The following is a 21,127-nucleotide window of genomic DNA, read 5'->3' as shown; positions in this document are numbered from 1 at the left end:
CAAGGTCTCAGTTCTAGGGCCAGTCCCATTCAATGCTTTTATCAGTGATCCTGGATGCTGGATTAAATTGCATCCATGGCAGACTGTCTGCCAGTATTAAACTGAGAGATGCTCTTGACTCCATGGGGGGGAAGAGGCATTGCACAGAGGGATCTGGTTTGTTGATGGTTGTCCCATGCTCTAACGTGAAATTCGGTGAGGACAAATGCTGTGTGCTGCACGTGGGAAGGAGCAGTGCTGGATACAGGCACTGGGAAATGAGAGGCTGCAGTTTTGGACCTGGGAGGGGAAGGGAAGGAAGGTGCCAGTCTCTCTGGGTACCAATGACAGGACATGTGGGAATAGCACGAAGCAGCACGAAGACTATGGAGGTCCATACTTGATATCAAGAAACATTTCTTAAGGCGAGGGTGGTCAAACACTGAAACAAGTTTCCTAGAAAGGTGAGTAGTGCCTGACTTCTGTCAGTGCTTGGATAATGGCTTCAGTGATAAGCCCCAGATTTTGGTTGTTCTGGAAGTGGTCAGGCAGTTGGACTCGGTCTTTGAAGATCCCTTCCAACCAAACTATTCTGTGGATGGGAAAAACTTGCACAGCGTCAGAATTGATTGACGTTCGCTAAGAATGCAATGTGTTTTCTTCTGCCAGATCTACCTTCGCAACCTTGGCATTGACCAGTCACCTGGGACTATACTGACTCCTTTTGTACCCCGAGGACCAATCAGGGAAGTCGAATTTTCCCCTTCAGACCTCAGGACATTGAAGGGCTCCACTGACACGCTGACAAGGACCGTTCAGCAGCCACAAGGTATGGGGAAGGAAGGCCTTCTGATGTGCAAATCTTAGTGAGCACGTACCTCTGAGATTGTTCTTGGTCTGGCAGTGTCAAGTCTGTTTCTTTTCCTATGGTTTGACATGCATTCCTTCTTCTCCTTTCACACAGAGCGTGGTGAAGCACTGGAGCAGGTTGCCCAAGGAGGCTGTAGATGCCCCATCCCTGGAGGCATCTGCTGGATGTGGCTCTAGGCTGCCTGGTCTGGTGGTTGGCAACCCTGCACATAGCAAGGGGTTTGAAACCAGATGATTGTTGTGGTCCTTTTCAACCATTTTGGCCATTTTATGATGCTCCAGTTTCATTCACATTATTTGATCTTCATCCAGCCCAGACGTGAGGTTTTTGCCATTGGAAAAATAAGCATTAAAACTTTTGGAAACAAGCTTTTTCGCTAAGAAATTCTGTCTCTGTGACATCTTCTAGCCAGAGCAGTGGCAGTTTACATTTATGTTTTTTTTTCTCAAGAATTCTTATAAAGCAAATGCTTAGTAAAGATTGTATTACCAGACCTTTTCTTCCTGTGAGAGCAATGAGTCTTGATTTCTCTTTGTTCTTGAGACTTCCTGGGCTTGCTCAGTGTGACAGAAAGTTATAGACACTGGAACTGATCAGTCCATCTCAACATAAAAAAAGTATATTGATACAACCTGAAGTGTTGACTTGTTTCTATATGAAGAAAATCTAAGGTTAAGATGTTCTTCTGTAGCATGCAGTATGTCATTAAAATGTGTACTGCAAGTACTTAAAATGTATGTCCTTGGCATATTGTTTGGCATTTGCCCCTTCAATTCACTGGGGAATAAAAGATCTGCAGCCTCTTTACAACAAATGCCTGTCTAGCCCTTTAAACAGCAGTGACTTTCCAAATACCCTGTTTTGATCCATCTTTCTGATCAGAAGTGATTAAATGCATCTTTCTTAAGGCTGTTGGGCTTGCTTATTTTCTGTTATTATTATTTCCTTCTTTAAGCAGAGATTTGGTGACTGAAACAACCTGACAATAGGTTCAGGGGCAGAGTTGTCTGGGCTACTTAATGTACTTGAAAATGTCAGTGACTGGGACATGAAACAAAGTAGTGTTTAAAAGGAGCAAAATAGCAGTCAGCTGTTGGCAGCTGGCTGTTCACTGTTGTGTTAAGAACAATGCACTTAAGTTCATTTCTAGAGCAATTAGGTATTACATATCCAAATGTTAAATGTTCATCCTGTCTGCTTCTTTTTAACCAGCTGTAATAAATAAACTTATCTGTAGTATGTGGCATTTTGGAAATGCTGTCCCACATTGCTCTTGTATCTTGCAGGGATTCTTTTATAATCCAAATGTTCATTTAGACATAAGGACATCATTATGTCACTTAGCTAAGAACATTTGAAATATACGTTCACAATTTATTTAAAAGCAAGCTACTGAACTCCAGTTCTGAAGTCTCTTTGATATTTATCGTGGTCCAACAGCTTGCTTTCAGTAGACTGTCCTCATGGAAGTGTTGTTCCAATATTTGTAATTCTTCCTTTCCTCTACAAGCACTTTAGTACAAGAAAAAGGAGTCTTTACTGATGTGGCTATATCCCAGAGCTTCCAACTTGAAACAATCTTCTGTTTCTTTGTAGGCGAATTGCTGGCAGCGGTTGATGTTATACAGACGAGTTTCAACTCTGGCACTTCCACTGTCAGTATTTCTATTCCAATGAATTCGGAAACTGATTCTGATACTTTTTCACCCAGAGAACTCTCTCCCCACTTCTCATTACCTTTTGGAGAAAAACCAATGAGTCAGTGCACTGTGTCGTGCCACAAAGTAGAGGTAACTGCTCCTCTTTCCACACAACTGGCGACAGAATGTTCAGCTGTCTCCAAACTAGCTGAGCCAAGCCAGCACCTGCAGACTGTTTCACTTGATTGCCATTCTAACAGAGAGAACCCCATGCTTGTTGCAGAAAGTGTTCAGGATCTGCTAGCTAAAAAAGAATCGAAAGATGTGAGTGGAAGCTCACAGAGATGGACTGCCAGTTCTTTGGCTGGAGTTAAAGATGAAAAGGAGAAAGGATCACAAACTTCAAGTGCAGGGAGTGAGAAAAATAAGGGTCAAGAAAGTGATTCTGTCATTGGATCTGGTGCATTGCAAGAAATACGTAAACTTCTGGCAGAGGCAGAGAACATAGCTGGCAGCTGGCGTGACCGTGTCTTTTCTAATGCATCTTCTGGAGAAACTGAGTCTTCTTCAGGGCAGATTGAGAAGGAGGATGGCACCAAGGATTCTGAGTTACTGAAAGACAGCATCCCTCAGTTTCAGAAGGTCATGCCATGGGCTGAGAGTATGAACCAAAGTAGTATCCAAGAGGGATCAATACCAAAGCCTCCGGATTCTCGCAAAGATGATTTAAAATGGGAACGCTCTTTTCGTGCCAGCGTGTGCAGTTGTGAAGGTGATGTGGAGATGAGCAGAGAGTTTAGGACAGGAAAATCTGTAGGAAGGTCTGAGCCAGAAGGCTGTAGCAGTGTAACTACAGACAGAAACCAACCTGCTGTTGTGGCTGTTGCACAAAGCAATGCAAATAGTGAACTCAGCACTGAAAGACCTTCAGAGCTGGGGAATCCTTCTTCATCAGACCCTCGAGAAAGTGTCATCAATGTCCCAGGAAGCTTCCAGAACAAGTTATCTAAAGCTAATGCTGCTGTAAGCACGGTGGGAGGCATACAAGAAAGCAGTGGCAGTAGCAGTGGAGATTCGTTAGCTGCCCGTGTGAAAAGCCTTCTGGGAAATCCTTTAATGCCTGTAGGCAGCACTGTTGATATCTCAGGAGGCTTCCAAAGCATGATGTCAAAAACAAGTGCAGTTGGAAGCAAAGCAGAAGGCATGCAAGAGAGTGATGGCAGTAGCAGTGTGGATTCACTAGTTGCCCATGTCAAAAACCTTCTGGGGAATCCTTCAGAGACTTCAGGCAGCACCACCAATGTCCCAGGAGGCTTCCAGAGCGTGTTGTCAAAAACAAGTGCAGCTGGAAGCAAGGCAGGAGGCGTGCAAGAAAGCGATGGCAGTAGCAGTGCAGACTCTCTATCTGCTCGTGTCAAAAGTCTTCTGAGAAATGGATCGCCTCTAATGCCTGCAACACCAATTCTGAAGAGTGCTGATGAAGAGGAGAGGAAAGCACGAGGTAATAACAGCTCAGTTGTGTTTTAGCAAACATTACATCAGAAAACCCTTCAATTTAGGGTATATGTTTAAGAGATTGCTTTCAAATGCCTTTGAAATGAAGGAGTATGGTCATAGGAGAACCTCTGAGGTTATTTGAGTCTATTCCACTGACTTGAAAGGTCTTTATATTGCATTGTGTTGTTGATGAGAAGCTTTAATGGGGCAAGGCTTAATGATCAATGTCTTTTAGTCTTCCTAGGGAGGATAAGGGGGGATGGTTTTAAACTGAGACAGGGGAGGTTTAGGTTAGATTTTAGGAGAAAGTTTTTCATACAGAGGGTGGTGATGCACTGGAACAGGTTGCCCAAGGAGGTTGTGGATGCCCCATCCTTGGAGGCATTCAAGGCCCGGCTGGATGTGGCTCTGGGCAGCCTGGTCTGGTTGGTGACCCTGCACATAGCAGGGGGTTGGAACTGGATGATCATTGTGGTCCTTTTCAACCCAGGCTATTCTATGATAATAGAATGGGAAAGCATTTTACTCGACTAATTTGAATACTTTCTTTTACCAGTGTTGATATTGTGGTTTTGTCCACATAGCCATTAGAAATGTGCTAGGGTAAGTGACTGGGAAGGGATTGTGTAAAAAAGTGTTGATTTGAGCCAAGGACTATAAACATCTCACAACCAGGCAGTAGTTCCTTGACCCATCTTCTCAAATCAGTTCTCAAAAGTTCCGTTTTCAAATCATATTCTTGGTTAGTCTGTCTGTGTATCTTGTATATTCAAACTGCTGTTTGATACTGGTGTTTGTATCCTTTGTCATGGCTACTAGAAATGCGTAGCATGCTTTTGATTTTAAATTATAAAAAGAAAAGCAATCTGCTTTCTGTTTTGATATTTTTGTGTGTAGCATGGGTGAAACTAAAGCTGGCCAGCCGATCTCAGGAAGCTGTGTTGGACTTGAATGAAGAGGACCGACAGAGGATAGAGGAAATAAAGGCGGAACTGCTTCTGAGTGCCAAGAGATCTGGACAATCCAAGGTAGAAGGGAGACAAACCAGCTGCTCTGGGGAAAAGTGTTTTAAGTGGTGAAGTCTTTCAGCTTACAGTGATGAATTATGTTCTTGCAACATTTTTAAAGATGTTTTAAAGAGGGTGGTAGGGAGAGTGATGCAAACTATTGAGAGTGGGTGAACTTGTTACTTCTTTGGGCCTGGATCATTGAGCTCCTGTCTGTGTTTTAGGATCTTGTATGAAGTAGAATCATTGAATGGTTTGAGTTGGATGGGACCTTTAAAAGCCATCTAGTCCAACTCCCCTGCAGGGAACAGGGAGGTCTCCAGCTTCATCAGGTGCTCAGAGCCCCATCCAGCCTGACCTTGAATGTCTCCAGGGATGGGGCACCTACCACCTGTCTGAGTAATCTGTTCCAGTGCTTTGCTACCCTGACTGTGAAACACTTTGTATGAAATGAGTAGGGAGTGGATGATCTATTCATGTTATTCAGGATAGAGAACCCTGAGTTAGTAGAGGAGAGACTGGATAATTAAAAAGAACGTTGGGGCAGTTCTACCTACCTCACTCCACGTTGGCTGTGCATTGTTTTATCCAAATTCAAAGTAGAACAAAATGAATCTTGTTTTTTTTGCAAACCAGGCTTCCAAGAAATTACTTTAGGTCGACCACAATATTTTCTGCTTTGATCTTGGAAGTGTTTTACAATAGCTTTAATTTGAAATCCAAAGTAGTTTTGAATTTGCAGAATGAAGGTAGCTCTTCTTTTGTTATGCTAGATTAGATATGAGTGTATTTTCTCCTCCGAGCAAAACAGTGTCACTGAAAGAATAGATTGTTGAAAAGAAAACTATTTAGCTGGAAAAAATGCAGCCAGTTCGATTGCTGACCAAATAATCTACTATAAATTCAGTGGAAGCTGTTCTGCAGAACACCTGCTGAATTTAGAGTGAAGCTGACAGCGCGTTGACTTGAACAAAACAAGGAATATAAAAGGATACTTTCCTTCTCCTAAACTTGAAAGATTCTGAAAGGCAAACTGTTCCTAGCATTCATGTGAACAATTCCTTTGTCAGATCATCATCTTTATTTAGTGCTTCTGATACTGGCTTACGATGAGTGTTCCTTTCAGAAAGTTTAGGCTCTGCTTCTCATTTTTACAGGCACATAATATACCACCGTGATGTTTTATTGTTTCTAGCAGGAAACTTGTGAAGCTTGCCTATAAAAATAAAGTGCAAGGAAAGAGCAGGACAGCTTGGGAGAGTTCTTCAAACATTGTTCCATCGTACTTTTGGGGTAGTTGAGTGTCTGCTGTTTGTCACTTCTGATGTGTTAAATAACAGATGCTCTAAAAAGAAAGTGCTGTGATTTCTCAAGTTCTGGTTGAGCTGAGTGTTTCGGAGAGGTGATTGGGACATATGCATATAGGCAGGCTCCAAACATGTACCGAATACTGCCCCCAAACAGGAGCACGAAAACAGCACTTGCTTTTGAAGATGCATTTTGGATAGGAATTCTCATGGTTGTAACTCAAAATCTGAATTGTTTGCTTTGCTTTCTCTTCTGTAAAACTGACAAACTATGTGTTGTGGAAGAGTCCTATTGATTTTATAGCTTGCCCGTTATAACTAGGTGAGAAATACTCATGCTGTTACGCCTTTATATTGACCACTAAAACTTAAAAATGGATAGCAGACATGTAACTTCTGACATAGGGCCTGTTTCTTAAGTTTTGTACTGACTCCGTTTTGTGTTGATTTGTTACTGGCTGCTCAAAGAAAGGAGAAGTGCAGTGCATTGGGCTTCTTTGGGAGAGTATCACAGGAGCTGAAGCATGAGGATGCATTCACTGCAAATGTTATGTGAAGGAGCCTAAGAAGAGTTACATTTTGGACTGTCTGGAGATGGGTCTTGTGGCACATAGGATATTCTGATGGCACTTTCTATAAGCTTACCTTTACAGCATTGTGATGAAGGGAGGCAGAGAGCTGCCTATGGAGAGATTACTGTTAGATGAATAATTTCTATTTCTGTAGCCAGATGAAACAACCCAAAAACTCCCAGGCAACATTCTATTCAAGGAGTATTGTCCTTCCAGTGTAACCTTCCTGTGCCTTTTGTGTATGTTTGGGGCCCTCGTTTTGGACTGACGGTTTTGGAGATGCTGCTGAGTGAACCTTCAACACACTAACGCTGTTACTTTTGTCCCTCTACATTAAGGATCTTTTAACTCCACCTGTATTGATATGGCTATCCCTTGATTTACCTGAGTGTTCTCCCTTTGAGTGCTGTATTCTTCCACTATATACTGTATTTTTCCATTCCTTGTTCTTTTTTTTTTTTTTCCCAGGAAGTTCACTGAATTGTAGCTCTAAATTTGCACTGCGTTCTCTTGTGGATCATATGCCAAACAAATCTTTTTTGGAAAGATGACACATAAGGAGCACAATAAAACATGTGAAAGGCTTGGGTAGATGAGTTTATCACAACTTCTGTTGCTTTTGGTAGTAGGAGTTGCTGCGTTCAGGCAGTTGAACTGATATGTGTTTTAGGGAAGAGATTGTCCAGGGAGCTCTGCTACCCTGACACAGACCTGTTCTTTGTCCTTGCGTGCTTCTATTGTTACTCACTGTCTGCTGCAAAAAATACATGGGTTCAGATAAGCTAAAATACTTGCTTAGTATAGATAAGGCCACAGAAATGTACTGCTTTGGAAGAATAAAGGATGCCCCATCCCTGGATGCATTCAAGGCCAGGCTGGATGTGGCTCTGGGCAGCATGGTCTGATGGTTGGCAACACTGCACATAGCAGGGGGGTTAAAGTAGATGGTCATTGTGGTCCTTTTCAACCCAGGTCATTCTAGGATTCTGTGATCTGTGTTGCAGTTCTTTAATGAAATATACTCTGCAGTTTCAGCAGTTGTTCCAATCAATAGGGGAAAAAATATACATATATATTTAATTAAAATAAGCTCATCTGGACCATCTTACTGGCAGTACGCTTATCTCAGATTGGCTGGCTGTACCTCATTGAAAATCCTATAATTTTGAATGACAGTAAAATTAAGGAAGTGCAGATAGTGATAAGTTAATAAAATTGTGTCTACACTTAAGAAATTCTCCTTAAACTATAGGCTGTCAGATTTCTTTCAGGTTATGTGGTTTGGGTCAGATTTCTTTAGGTGAGGGGAATCTTAGTGTGCAGTTAAATGGTCCCTCTGGAACTGCTACAGCTGCTTCCAAAAATGGGTGTTTCCATTGTCTTGTTGCTGCCCCTCATTGGGCATGTCCTCCCTGTAGCTGAGCAGAGATGGCAAGTCAGGTGAGTAGTTGCCTTAGTTTGCTTCAGGACAAAGTCTGATGTGGTTTTTGATCACTGTTGTAATTTATTAACTGTGAAAGTGAACTTCAGCTTTTTCCAGCATTTTGAAGCTGCTTTTGTCCTGTTCTGTTTATGAGGGTGGATAGTGATAGGACAAAGGGGAATGGTTTTAAACTGAGACAGGGGAGGTTTAGGTTAGATCTTAGGAGGAAGTTCTTCACTTAAAGGGTGGTGAAGCACTGGAACAGGTTGCCCAAGGAGGCTGTGGATGCCCCATCCCTGGAGGCATTCAGGGCCAGGCTGGATGTGGCTCTGGGCAGCCTGGTCTGCTGGTTGGTGACCCTGCACATAGCAGGGGGTTGGAATTGGATGAGCATTGTGGTCCTTTTCAACCCAGCCCATTCTGTGATTCTATGTCCATTCTTATGTCCTGTTTGATCCATGGGGAGAAGAAGGTGCAGGAAGTCAGGCAATGAGAGCTGTGAACCAGCCACAGAGAGAGGGTTGTGTTTTGTTTGTCCATCTTATTGGTCTCTGCAGATGATGAATGTTCTTTGTTAATAACCACTCTTTGTAATTAGCGTTGAAATTATGTTCAGGCTTCATCAATGTATTTGGACACGTGTCTATGTTGTTTCTTAAGTTCCTACAGCCACCTGCTGAGGCCTTTGTACCTTCTCTCTCTGTTTGGTATATGTAATGCTTTATCTGAAGAAGATGTAGAGAAATCGGATTTCATTTTGAGATGCCGGAAAGCAGCACGATTTCCTTTGAGAGCAGAGGCTATAACCAAGAAGCACACCCTGGGAATTCTCCCATTAGCTGCAGTGCCAGTAACACAGCACAACTGTCTGCCTCATTAACAGGTAGCTGAGAGGCAGTACCATGTGAGAAGCATACCAAAAGCAGGGTACGGTTTGTTTTTTTTTAATCTGATTCTGCTGTGAAACTATAGCCAGTGTTGCTTAGATTTGGTTTACTTGCTGCAATAAATTGTTGATGTTGGGGCTGTTCTGTTGGTGGCAATGGGCTTTGAGGTAGAGAATACAAAGCAATGAGGACTGGAGATTGTGCTGCAGATGGTTAGTGAAATTGGGCAAGAAAACAAGGGAAGAAGTTAGAACAGAAGTAAATTATTAGCTTCATCTTCTTGAGTGACCATGTGCAGGTAATATATATTTGTGGCAAATGTGTCTGTTCTGATGGGAGTAGGAAAATGATTTGCACCTGAAACTGGGAGAGGTTTTACAAGTCATCACTTTCTTTGAAGAGCAAATGAAGGGTCTGATTATTTAAAATCATATTTTAATTGTCAGCAGTGAGTGGTGAGGGTAAAAATAAAAAGACTTATTGCAGTTCTTGTCTGAAAGGGAAATTGGTATGCTTATTTTACAGGAAAAGAGAAATAGTAATTAGAGAGAATTAAAGCTTTTCTAATTAAATATTCTCATGCTTTCTAAACAGCACCTTTCTTTTCTTCCCTCTTGTTCCCATGTAACAGAATTCCCTTCACTTCAGTTCCAGTTCATGAATGCTGGAGTTGAACCATTTGAGAGAAAACCTTTATATAAATTACTGTTTTGTATTGTGATAGGGCATAGCAAAATGTCACATCCAGGACTATTCCTGTCACCTTCAAATGTCACAGCACAGTGCTTTGATTGCATGGAGTTGGGCTCTACTCCAAACCTGAGTTTGTTAGCATGTATCTGCAAACTGATTTCTTGGAGGTTGTCAGCATTAAGCATCACGTGTTTGGTTAAGGTTTGACTACTTGTGACTGGAAGCAAGTATGTGGGTTTCTGCATTATGTACATGTTCCATGGAGCTATGAAAGGTTGCCTTCCATCAGGAATGTAAAGACTGCAGGTAAAGTTGTGTATAAAACTTCTCTCCTTAAAGATTTGTGAAATTTGAATGATAAATCCCTCAGCATGCTGTTCCAGTGCTGAAGGTAGTCTTATTTTAAGCAGGAGATTGGATTGGAGACTTCCAGTCTCTTCTAACCTAAATGTTTCTGTGAACATGTGAATGTGTAGCTAATTGATACATTGTTTTAATTAAAAAGACGATTATGGAAATATGTGTTTCCATTTGAACGCAGTGAAAAATATGCATTCATAAGGCAGTCATTATTCCTGCTGTTTTATGAACTGGGCTTATGCTAAGAGTCAGCTGTGTATGAAGCAGGCCCGTAGGTAGAATGCTTTGACACAATAAAAAAAAAACAACACAGGTGACATCTGTAACTTAGCTTTATAGGTTGCAAAACTAAAAGGTTCTGTCTCTGTTAGGCTAATTAGGCTGTAGATACTTGTCAGCATCGCTCACTGGTAAATAAAAATAACTTTTCCATTTTGCTAGCATTCAAGAGCAAAATAAAACAATTTTCTTAGTTGCATGAAGAAATAAATTCAAGAGAAAAGTGTGTACTTGCTTGTAGTACAGACTTTTGATTACTGATAGCACTGTTCTTTCTTTGAATTCTGCGATTCTGACTGGTGAGAACTGAATGTTGTCCATGTAACCTATATGAGATCTTCTGTGTTTTTCAGGGTACGCGGGGTTACAGTTCAGAAGCTGCTTCTCTGTATAGCTGTAATCAAGAAGCAGACAAAGAGCATTCCAGAGCTTCAAGTGACAAAAGATTTCATTCTGAGAGCCAAACACAAGCCTTTGGGACTAAGGAGCTTTTAGAGCCAAGCTTGCAACACGTTGTGCCATTGTATAGAGCTGAACTTTCAGATTGTTGTGTACTGAAGAATACCCAGCTTAAATCCTTAAGTACTGCAGAACCTCCTACCTGCAGCCAACATCAGGCTGTTACAAGTAGCCATTCTGGCTGTGTTGGCCTTCATCTACCACTGCAGAAGCAGCAGGACACACGTGTGATGAGCTTTACGGCTGCTTCTGATGCACAAACAGAAAAAGTCCCTTCACCAGCACAGAAGAAGCTGTCTTTTCCAAAGTGCTCAGAAGAGATGTCAAAGCAAATTACATCTATCACCTTTTCATCCCGAAGGCGTTTTCAATCACCGTTGACTTCCATGGTACTCGATGGCTTTTTTAGTGGAGATGATCTTGATGAGATAATGCCTTTGGAGATGGATTCAGCTACTGCTGAGGATCAGATCCATGGCAAACAGCACTGGGAGAGATCTGAGACCTGTCCTCCTTCAAGTCCAGCTCTCGCTGGCTCACGATCTAATGAAATTGCATTTCCTGCTGACAAAGACAAGTTTCATGATGTCTCTCCTGACGGTAACAGAGATGGAGCTTATCAAGAAACAGACTGTTTGTCAGATCGGGAGTCTGTAGCCGTCTATACTGATGAGAGACAGACTCCTAGTGCAAAAAATCTTGACACTCTGTCTCAAGATGTGACTGAATTGGGCAGGCACAGTGCCAGACTCCTGGGCCTTGACTGCGATAGAAAATTCAGTCAAGGTATAAAGGGGCTTCATGAACCCCATTCTATAAGCTCTTATCAGCAGGAGAAAAGCGGCCCTACCAGCCACGTCCAATTGTGTGAGAGCTTAGAAGGTTCTGATCCAGCCATACAGACTGATTTGCCAAGGGACCACGGGAAGCTGTTGGAAGAAGAGAAATGTCCTTCTGATGCGGTGCCTCTCATTCAGAAAGAAGTTGCTGGAGAACAAATTGGTGCGTCTCAGCATTCATCTCCAGATGAGATTTTATCCACTATGTCTCCTTCATCACCAGTTAAGAAAGTACTGTCTTGTGTCCACATAACTCTTTCCCCAAAATGTAATAACTCAGAGCTGCACAGGGACTTGAATACTGAAAATGAGATGAGACTGGGGGATAAACTTGAAGTGAATTCTCAACCAGTGCCTTTAAAAACTCCAGAAACTTTATTAGAAGCTGTTCCTAAATTACCCACTGCTGACCTTATTCCAGAAGATCAGAGATGCTCGTCTTTCCCAGTGTGTTCAGCAGACCCCAGCCTGGTGTTTTCCTCTGTTCCAAGCAGTGCAGGGCGAGAGCTGCCTTTGAATGACAGTGCAAAACTGCAGGCTATGAGTTCAGGTGGTTGTAGTCTGAAGAATATCTGCAACTGCACAGATCCTGCAAAAAGTAGGAAAAGCACTTCTGATGCTACCACTCAAATAACAACAGAAAGCCCTGGAAAAACAACCTTTTCGGCAGAGATCTATGTTAATTCACAAGACACTGAAAGTTCAGCCCATCAGTCTTCAATCCAGAAAGCAAAAGAATTTCCCCAAAATACAACTTCATCTCTTAACAGGACTTCCTCTTTCCCAAGGCAGGGTGGTGAGCAAATCAGTGTCATCTATTCTTACGTTGTTTTCCATCTGTTCAACTGTGAGGTATTGATGGGTACTAAAAACCAACCATACAAAAAACAAAAAACCCAAACTTTTTGTGGAAGTCACATTCAGGAGATCATTTTAATGTTGATATTTGAAGTTCATATGAAACGAATTCTTGAAGTTTGCATTCTTGTATGTAGGGAGCTGTATCAATACAGTTGTGGTTTAGTTCAACTTAATCTGGAACTGAATCTGCTGGAGGTGGACTTGGTTCAGGAAAGTTGTATGGTTTTACAGTTTTAGATGACTGATATGGGGTCAGTTCTTACAGCTTATGAAGGAATGTGTCTGATTACTGATATACTCTCTAATCAAAGTAGTATGAAAGCGAAGAGGAAAGGGTGAGCATTGCTATTCTAGAATAAAATACATAGAACAAAAGAATGTGCAGGGGTTTTAAAGTCTGTTGCTGGAGGAACGTGAATCGTATTATCATTGAATGGCTGGGGTTGGAAGGAACCTCAGGGATTGTCAAGCTCCAACCCCCCTGCAAGCAGGGCTGTCAAACTCCACATTTAATACTAGACCAGCTGCCCAGGGCCCCATCCAGTCTGGCCTTGAACACCTCCAGGGATGGGGCATCCACAATCTGGGTAGCTTGTTCCACATCTCACCACTCTCATAGTAAAAATAACTTCCCCCCAGCATCCAACCTAAATCTCCCCTTCTTCAACTTAAGACCATTTCCCCTTGTCCTGCTGTTATTTACCCTATCAAAGAGCTGAATATGGATGTTCCAATGTGCTTTCCATGTTGCTGTTTTGTAGTACTGAGGCATGTAGATATATTTTTTTCTATAATCCAGGCTTGCTGTCTCTATATTCAAGGTGTTTAAAATAACAAGTTGAGAACTAGTTACTTAATCACATCCAAACATTTGCTGATGTTCTGATGACACGCTGTATTTCTTGACTTGAGAGCCAGATATCCATATTCATTTAAAATGATTTCATTAAGCATGGGTCAGTGGAGGCTGTGTGGGCATATGAGTTGCAAGTAAGCTACTTTGCCAGTCTAATTGGCAGTCAGTCTTTTATCAGTCTGTTTTCCTGAAGAATATGCTGTTTCTCCAGATTTACTGCTGTGAACGATTCCATTCCTTTTTGTAGCTTTTATCATCGGTTGCATTAAAGGATTGAATCCTGACTTCTGTTAATTGCTTTGCTTTCCACCCCAGCAGGTCAGCCATTACTACTGCCATATAAACCTTCTGGAAGTACCGAGATGTATTATGTTCCTTATCAAAAAACAGGAGCCAAAATTTCTTCACTTGTATCAGAAAACAGTGGTGAGAGCTCTTACTCAAGCACTTACTTACCCTAGGTTTCCTAAATGCGATGGCTGTGGTTTATTTCCAGTAGTAGCTGTCTCAGTACTGAATTTCTGTCGTCCACGTTAGGAGATTCCACTGTAGAAACTGCTTCTATAAACAATGTAATTTGTAATTGTGATTTAAAATACACACTCGTCTCTTTCCCCCATCCACACATCTCCCTGTAAAAAGCACTTTTCATTTAGTGATGAAAAGAATCAGCTTTGATTAATCAATTTCTGCTTTACCTCTTGTTTCTTAGTCCTGTTCTATATGTAACAACCACATTGCTTAAGCCTTACAGGACTTGCATTGTTTTCAGGCTGAGCTTTTTGACATACAAAGCCATTTATAGCCAAAATTAACATTACAAAGCTGTCCAGTTCCTATCAGACACCCTTCAGGGAAATAGGTTGGTGCAGCAGCAATGGTGGTGCACAGATTAGCTGTTGTAGCCACAGGTTGTGTTTGTGATTATGTCTCTCTGCTCATTACCTTTTTACAGTGTTTCTGTTGTAATATGGTTAAAAGGAGAGAAACAAACGTGATGTGAGTCTGTTGTTTTGCAGAATGTAAGATGCTAGCTATAAAAATCCAGCATGCGTATGAGATTGTGCAAGGTTCTAGAAAGTGTACAGTGGAATTAAAATAAATATGTAGTTGTTTTTAAGCTCCCTGCTGCAGCTTGGATTCTCAGCTCTGAGTAGCAGCTGAAGGAAATTGAGTGAAGTCTGCTGTTTGTAACCAGGTGGTGTTGACAAGAATGATAAATCAGTTAGGGGCCATCTTAGGTTTCCAATGTTAGGAGACTGCAGTACTAAGAGAACTCTGCTGCTGTTGTCTTGAATTCTTGTTTAGAGGTTACGCAAGACTCTTGTAGTTCTTTGCTAGTCAAAGCTCAGAAAACACACATTTACATCAGTCAGTGAAAACGTGTGGAATTTGAATTTGAGCAGGAGTCTCAAGTCCTGTGCCCGCCTTCCTAGCGACTTGTCTGATGCTAAAAGTTTCCTGTGTTCTTTCCTTCCCTTTAGCGGGATAGGTAAAACTAATCTGTGTCTCACAGAAGAACCTTGTCACCAAAATTCGTGGAAAACAATGTTGCAGCACCCACTCCTTTATTAGAACTACTCTCTAGGTATAGTGATGGCTGATTTCTGGAGATGTTGCACTGATACTTGTGTAACAGGATTTCTTTCAGACAACTTTGCTGTAAGATTTCTGTCTCTCTTATTCTGGTTTCCTCTTTTTACTTGTAATTATTGCCCTCTTTTTTTCTGCAGGATTAAATGATGCTCTTCCCTCAGGGCTTCCAGCAAATGTGCTTGGTGTACAGGATGATAAGCCTCCAGACACTACAGCTATCAAGCATAAAGAGGGAGTCTGCTGTAAGAGAGCCAAGCCCAAGCTTGCCTGGGCTGAAGAGCAAATGATAGCACAGGAAGGTGCTCCAGGTAGCTTTTCTAACATGCCTTCTCATACGTATGAAATAAGTAAGAGCATAAAAGCTATGTTTTAGGATCCCTAATTTTTTGGTCTTATGCTGGCACTCTTTGAAGTGCTAAGTATGGAAAGGATGCACATGTAGAAAACAACAGAAATTCCTTGGTAAATAAAAGCTCGTGGAGTGAATCTGTATATTGGATAAGAGTTTTGTTCCTTCTCACAGATACTTTGTGACATCACAAGATAGCAGCCTTTCTCTGTAACAATTGTATTTTACTCAGCTTTAATTGGATTTGACTGTCTCTTTCTTCTTTTCCTCCATTAACCTTGTTGAATGGTGCTCCTGAGGGATGAAGGTCAGATTTGATACTCTAGCAGACTACTTTAAGGCAATCTTGCATTGTTGGAACGTTGACAAAATGAAATTACACTGAGCTAAATGACAATTTTGTGTGGTGTCTCATGATAGTAACTAAAATTAATCCTGATGAACACTTTTCTACTAAATCTCATCCAGTGGTTTTTGAATTTTGCCATGCATGAGTTGGGATGAGGATTTTTTGTTGAGTTTGTGAATTGTGTATCCTTCCTGGATAGAAGGAACTATAAAAAGAAAATTGCATATTCGTTGCCATCTCTTCTAGATATAGCTGTGAGTTATAAGGGAAGGTGCTTATTGTGCACAGTCCAGTGCTTGCAGCAGTACTTGCTAAATTAAACAATGAGCAAATTGCTAGAAGGCAGTATAATTATGGCTGTTAGTGATGGATGGGACTAGAACCATATGAACAGCATAATGGATTCTGAATGACAGAGTTCTTAATCTTATAGGCAAAGTCCCATACAGTATTTCTAGGGAGCCCAAAAAGAGAAGATGAATCTTTTGGGTCATGGTGGTAGAAGTGGAGGGACACTATGTGGATAGAAGGGAGCTTTCCAAATGAGTTTCTGCAGCAGGAAATAAAATACTGCATTGGAACAGCAATAAAAGGGTACAGCTTGTCTGAACAGCCTGGATAAAAATGAGAGGGGAACACAATTGTTAATATAAAATTAACGATATTTTTCTGTAGCAGTGATAGTCTCAAGACACAAGTAAATATAAGAGCTGTAAGTAGAAATGGTCTTTTGTTAAAAAATACAGCTGGAAGCTTCAGAAGACTTTCTGAAGGAAAACTTGCATTTTTAAAATCTTCAGACTCTTTCAACTATATTTTTAGCAGGTCTAATAAAAGATTACCTCTACCCACAGTGCTTATCTAGAGCTTAAATTTATGCATGTTATGTATTTGTTTTTTAAAAAAGTTTATCTGTATGAACTTAGTTTTATTTTTTGGATGTTTGCATTCCTTCTATTTTGTTGTTGAAACTACAGAAATAGCAAAAAATCTGCATAGTATTCCCAAGTCTAACCTTGTTAGTCAAGAGGATCGTAGAATCACAGAATGGCCTGGGTTGAAAAGGACTACAATGCTCATCCAGTTCCAACCCCCTGCTACGTGCAGGGTCACCAACCAGACCAGGCTGCCCAGAGCCACATCCAGCCTGGCCTTGAATGCCTCCAGGGATGGGGCATCCACGGCCTCCTTGGGCAACCTGTTCCAGTGCATCACGACCCTCTGTGTGAAAAACTTCCTCCTAATATCCAACCTAAACCTCCCCTGTCTCAGTTTATAACCATTCCCCCTTGCCCTATTACCACCCACCTCCTCCTGTTTATACGCTCCTTTCAAATATTGCAAGGCCACAAATGAAATCTCCCCAGAGCCTTCTCTTCTCCAAGCAATAAATTAAAACAATGCAAACATAAGCAAAGAAACCAGTTCAGCTTTGGTACGTAAAACAAGCATTCCTAACAGTCTTCACTAGCTCTGTCTTCCACAGATAGCAGAGGAAGAAAAACAAACTACTGAAGCTATGTGGGTATTGAAAATGACACTGGAGAGAAATGATCTCTTTCGATCAGTTGGCTATCATAGAATCACAGAATTGCCTGGGTTGAAAAGGACCACAATGATCATCTGGTTTCAACCCCCTACCATGTGCAGGGTCACCAACCAGCAGATCCGGCTGCCCAGAGCCACATCCAGCCTGGCCTTGAATGCCTCCAGGGATGGAGCACACACGTGCTAAGCTATATTTAAATGCAGTTGAACCCCCAAACATGAGATTGGGTCTGGCCATGCTGTTGTCCAAGTAGAACTGAGGTTTTGTAAAACCAAAGCCTGTGACTCTTGGTAAGGCAGGCGGGTGTGTTTCTCAATGGGACAGGGAGAAGCTCGCTGTGGGAATCTTGCTGACTCAGTGGCAAAGCTTGCTTAAAATAAAAGGAGACTTAGGTTCCTGTTCAGTGTTTTTGCTACTATTGCAGGAGAAGTAAAACAAGAAAAGATTGCTGAAAACAGCAACCAAACATTTTGGGGCAGGAGGAGGGGGGGCGTTAGAAATGGTAGTGAGGGAAAAAGTAATTTGGGTGAGATTTATGCCAATAATGGAGCTTGACACCATTTGCTGACAGCTCACCATTACCTAATCACTGGCATTACCATTAGTAAATGGACTATTCTATTTTCTATTAACTTTTTAAATTAAAGCTGTTAGTACTTTATAATGCATCTTTAAGCTGTGCATGGCTAAAATGGCATGAAATAACATTGCAGGAAACAGAGGGACTTCAGAAGTTATTCTGGCACTAGCAACTATGGTTTCTACTTTCTTTTTGGATCATTTTACAGCTTAGTCTGTTGTACTAAGGACATAACATGAAACATTTCTTCTTTTATTAAAATATATCCTGGCTTTTACAGTATATAGCAAACGATTTTGAAATTGGCTTGGAGTACTTTTCTGCTAGTATGTACTGCATGCATGCTTAATGTATATCTTTTAAAATGGGTTTATAATTGGATTTCTGCATGTAGTCCTCTGTAATTTCAGGTAGCAGCAGCATCTGGGGAGGGAATTCACCACTACTTGGAGCTATAATGTGTTAACTGAACTTGAAAGCAAAGCAGAGCTAGGTCTTGGTATCCTATCAGAGAAGCTTCCAGAGCTGTAAAGGAGGTGGTATTGGTTGTTTTATATGTTGTGTTTCTCTGAATTACCTGAGAAATAATGCTTAAGCATAGCCTTTGGCAACACTTGTACATCCTGGGCACTTGTACATCTGAAAAGCATGCTGAGTTGTGGTTTTCTGTCTTGAGTTTCCATGAATATAAATAATGGCTTTGACCAAATTTTGATCTGGATGAGTACATTCAGCATTCTTTCAGATTGAGCTGGATACAGCATTCTCTTGGATTCTTTATTGCAAATGATAGAAAAGTTAGTTACTTTTTGAGAGTGGTAGTGTTAGGATGAAAATGACCCTGTTTAAGAATTGCTCTTTGCTTCTCTGGTAAAGGACCAAAATTAAGGGGTCGTCTTCTCTTCTAGAAGGAAGACGTCATTTAAAATCAGTGAACACCACTCACTCAGCCTTCAAGTCTGCACAGTTCTACCTCCATCATCCAGTGCCCATGTGTGAGAACTACCTCTTATCCCACAGTGAGCTCTCGGAGGACTCTTCTGGCGTGGGACACACTGGAATTTCCTCCAGCACTGTCATTCAGAATTGGAGGAAGGCACATCGACATAGACGTGTTTTATCTGCCCACCGTAAGAAAGATGGCGAACGTGAATTCTTCCCACTCACTGCAGAAGCAGATTATAGCAAGAATGAGGATCTAAACGTCGATACATCTTTGAGTAATGAAACCCCAAGAGAGGAGTTGCTTCAGCGCGGCAGAAGAGAAGCAGAAGAAATGGCAGCTTGTAGCCAAACGAGTCACCTTCGTGAGAATGTGGTTAAAGACCTGCCTCTGAGACAGAGAACCCATTCTGCTGGTAGCTTAGATGAGCTCTGGGTTAAGTTTTTGGAGCGCCAGAAAAGATACCAGCAACACGATTTTCGGTGTAAAGGTGAGCTGACCCTTGTTGAACGCCTCGATCGATTAGCCAGGGTCCTTCAGAACCCCATCAGGTATGCACTGGTATCAGCAAAATCAGAAAGGAATGCTTCTGAAAAAACAAGAGAGGTAAAAGAAAAGGAGAGAATAAGACTGCCAGAGAAGAGTGTGGCTGAAAGTACCTCGGAGCCTCATGCAGCACGTGTTAAAGAGAGGCCACGTATCAACTGTCGTGAAAGAAGCTTTGTTGAGCTTAGGAAAAATAGGTCAGGAGAAAAAGTTGCCTGCCACACAAATGAAATTGCAGAACACCAGCTGTATTCGGACACTTCTAGTGACACTTGCTCAGAGAGAAGGCTTAGTAAAGAACTCTACACCACAATCAGTTCCACCATCTCAGAATCAGATGCGGTAACACAAACGGACATAGAAACTACGACTCAGACTGAGGTGAGCAGTACTGTTTCCACCATTGACACTGCCAGACTGGTCAGGGCTTTTGGGCACAGAAGGGTGCAACTGTCACCAAGACTCTCCCAGCTTTATCGTACCATCCATCAGCAGAAAAGCCGCTCTGAAAAGTGGGATGAGGAAGGCAGCGGAGTGAGGGATGTAGAACATCCAAGGGTTACTTCTGAGAGACACTGGAAACAGAAAGAGACCCAGGTATGTATACTAAAAGACAGTTTTGACTCATCTTCACAACTGCTCTTAAATTGTACAGGTATAAGGTTTGTTGTTTGGAGAATCACTTAAAATTTCCTGTAAAATGTTGTTCGTATGGTAGAATCATAGAATCACCAAGGTTAGAAAAGACCTCTAAGGTCATCCAGTCCATCTGTCCACTTATCACCAATATGTCTCACTAAAATATTTGGCAGTTTAGGCATATCAAAAGAAAACCTTTGCCCTGAGCAGTCTAGACAAAAACTCTGCTGTAAAACTGTCTTAGAGCTGAGGAAAGAAGACTTTGGTTGGGTTTTTCTGTGTCCCCTTAGAGGAAATGAATTCTCCTGAAAGGGGACCTTTATAGAATCACTGAATGGCTTGGGTTCAAAAGGACCACAAGGCTCATCCAGTTCCAACCCCCTGCTATGTGCAGGGTCACCAACCAGCAGACCAGGCTGCCCAGAGCCACATCCAGCCGGGCCTTGAATGCCTGCAGGGATGGGGCATCCACAACCTCCTTGGGCAACCTGTTCCTCACCACCCTCTGTGTGAAAAATTTCCTCCTAATGTTATCTAAACCTCCCCTGTCTTAGTTTAAAACCATTCCCCCTTGTCCTATCACTACTCACCCTTGTAAACAGCCCTTCCCCCTCCTGTTTATATGCTCCCTTGGTATGGATGTGATGGTTGTATTAATAAGTGTTGGTGTTCTGTAATGGATGTTGATACTGAAAATAGGAAATAGCTTGCTTCATGTTTTGACAGAAGAAAGTGATAGTGCCTTTGTTAGTAATGGATTTCCCAGAAAAATTTAGTTTTCCTGTATACCAACAGCTAAAACTCTTGTGTCTAGGTATTGACTGGACATCTGAGGGAAAATGGGATTTTTCAAGGCTAAGAATTGTTTCAAATATGATTTTATTCAATTGTGCGTGTTAAGACTAATCATTCAGTGTCTGGTTGGACCTTAAAAGCAGCCTCTAGTCTTTGGCTGCTAAAATCACCTGTGAGATAACAGGTTCCAGTCATTCTTAAATGAGAATTAAAGCTCACTGTTCCCAGTCCTTAAGGTTGCATTGAGCCCA

At 41.7% G+C, this 21,127-nt stretch overlaps 1 protein-coding gene across 6 annotated transcripts in view; it reads left to right on the top strand.

Annotated features, from left to right (window-relative positions):
* Positions 1-21,127, top strand: part of ALMS1 (ALMS1 centrosome and basal body associated protein) — a 55,898-nt gene that overhangs the window by 20,864 nt on the left and 13,907 nt on the right. For 4 of the 6 annotated variants that reach the window (XM_090139917.1, XM_031588135.2, XM_031588137.2 and 1 more), the window contains 7 exons: positions 649-808; positions 2,447-3,991; positions 4,885-5,015; positions 10,869-12,609; positions 13,846-13,956; positions 15,264-15,434; positions 18,862-20,039. In XM_090139917.1, the coding sequence (XP_089996043.1) occupies positions 649-808; positions 2,447-3,991; positions 4,885-5,015; positions 10,869-12,609; positions 13,846-13,956; positions 15,264-15,434; positions 18,862-20,039 (5,037 nt within the window). The remainder of the gene's footprint in view (positions 1-648; positions 809-2,446; positions 3,992-4,884; positions 5,016-10,868; positions 12,610-13,845; positions 13,957-15,263; positions 15,435-18,861; positions 20,040-21,127) is intronic. The other 2 variants (XM_090139918.1, XM_031588133.2) reach the window with 1 other exon arrangement.

This window comes from Phasianus colchicus, chromosome 4 (assembly GCF_987193195.1).
Source record: "Phasianus colchicus chromosome 4, bPhaCol1.hap1.1, whole genome shotgun sequence".
Taxonomy (NCBI): domain Eukaryota; kingdom Metazoa; phylum Chordata; class Aves; order Galliformes; family Phasianidae; genus Phasianus; species Phasianus colchicus.
Note: the sequence above shows the minus strand (reverse complement) of the source record. Positions and strands in the feature narration are given on the sequence as shown.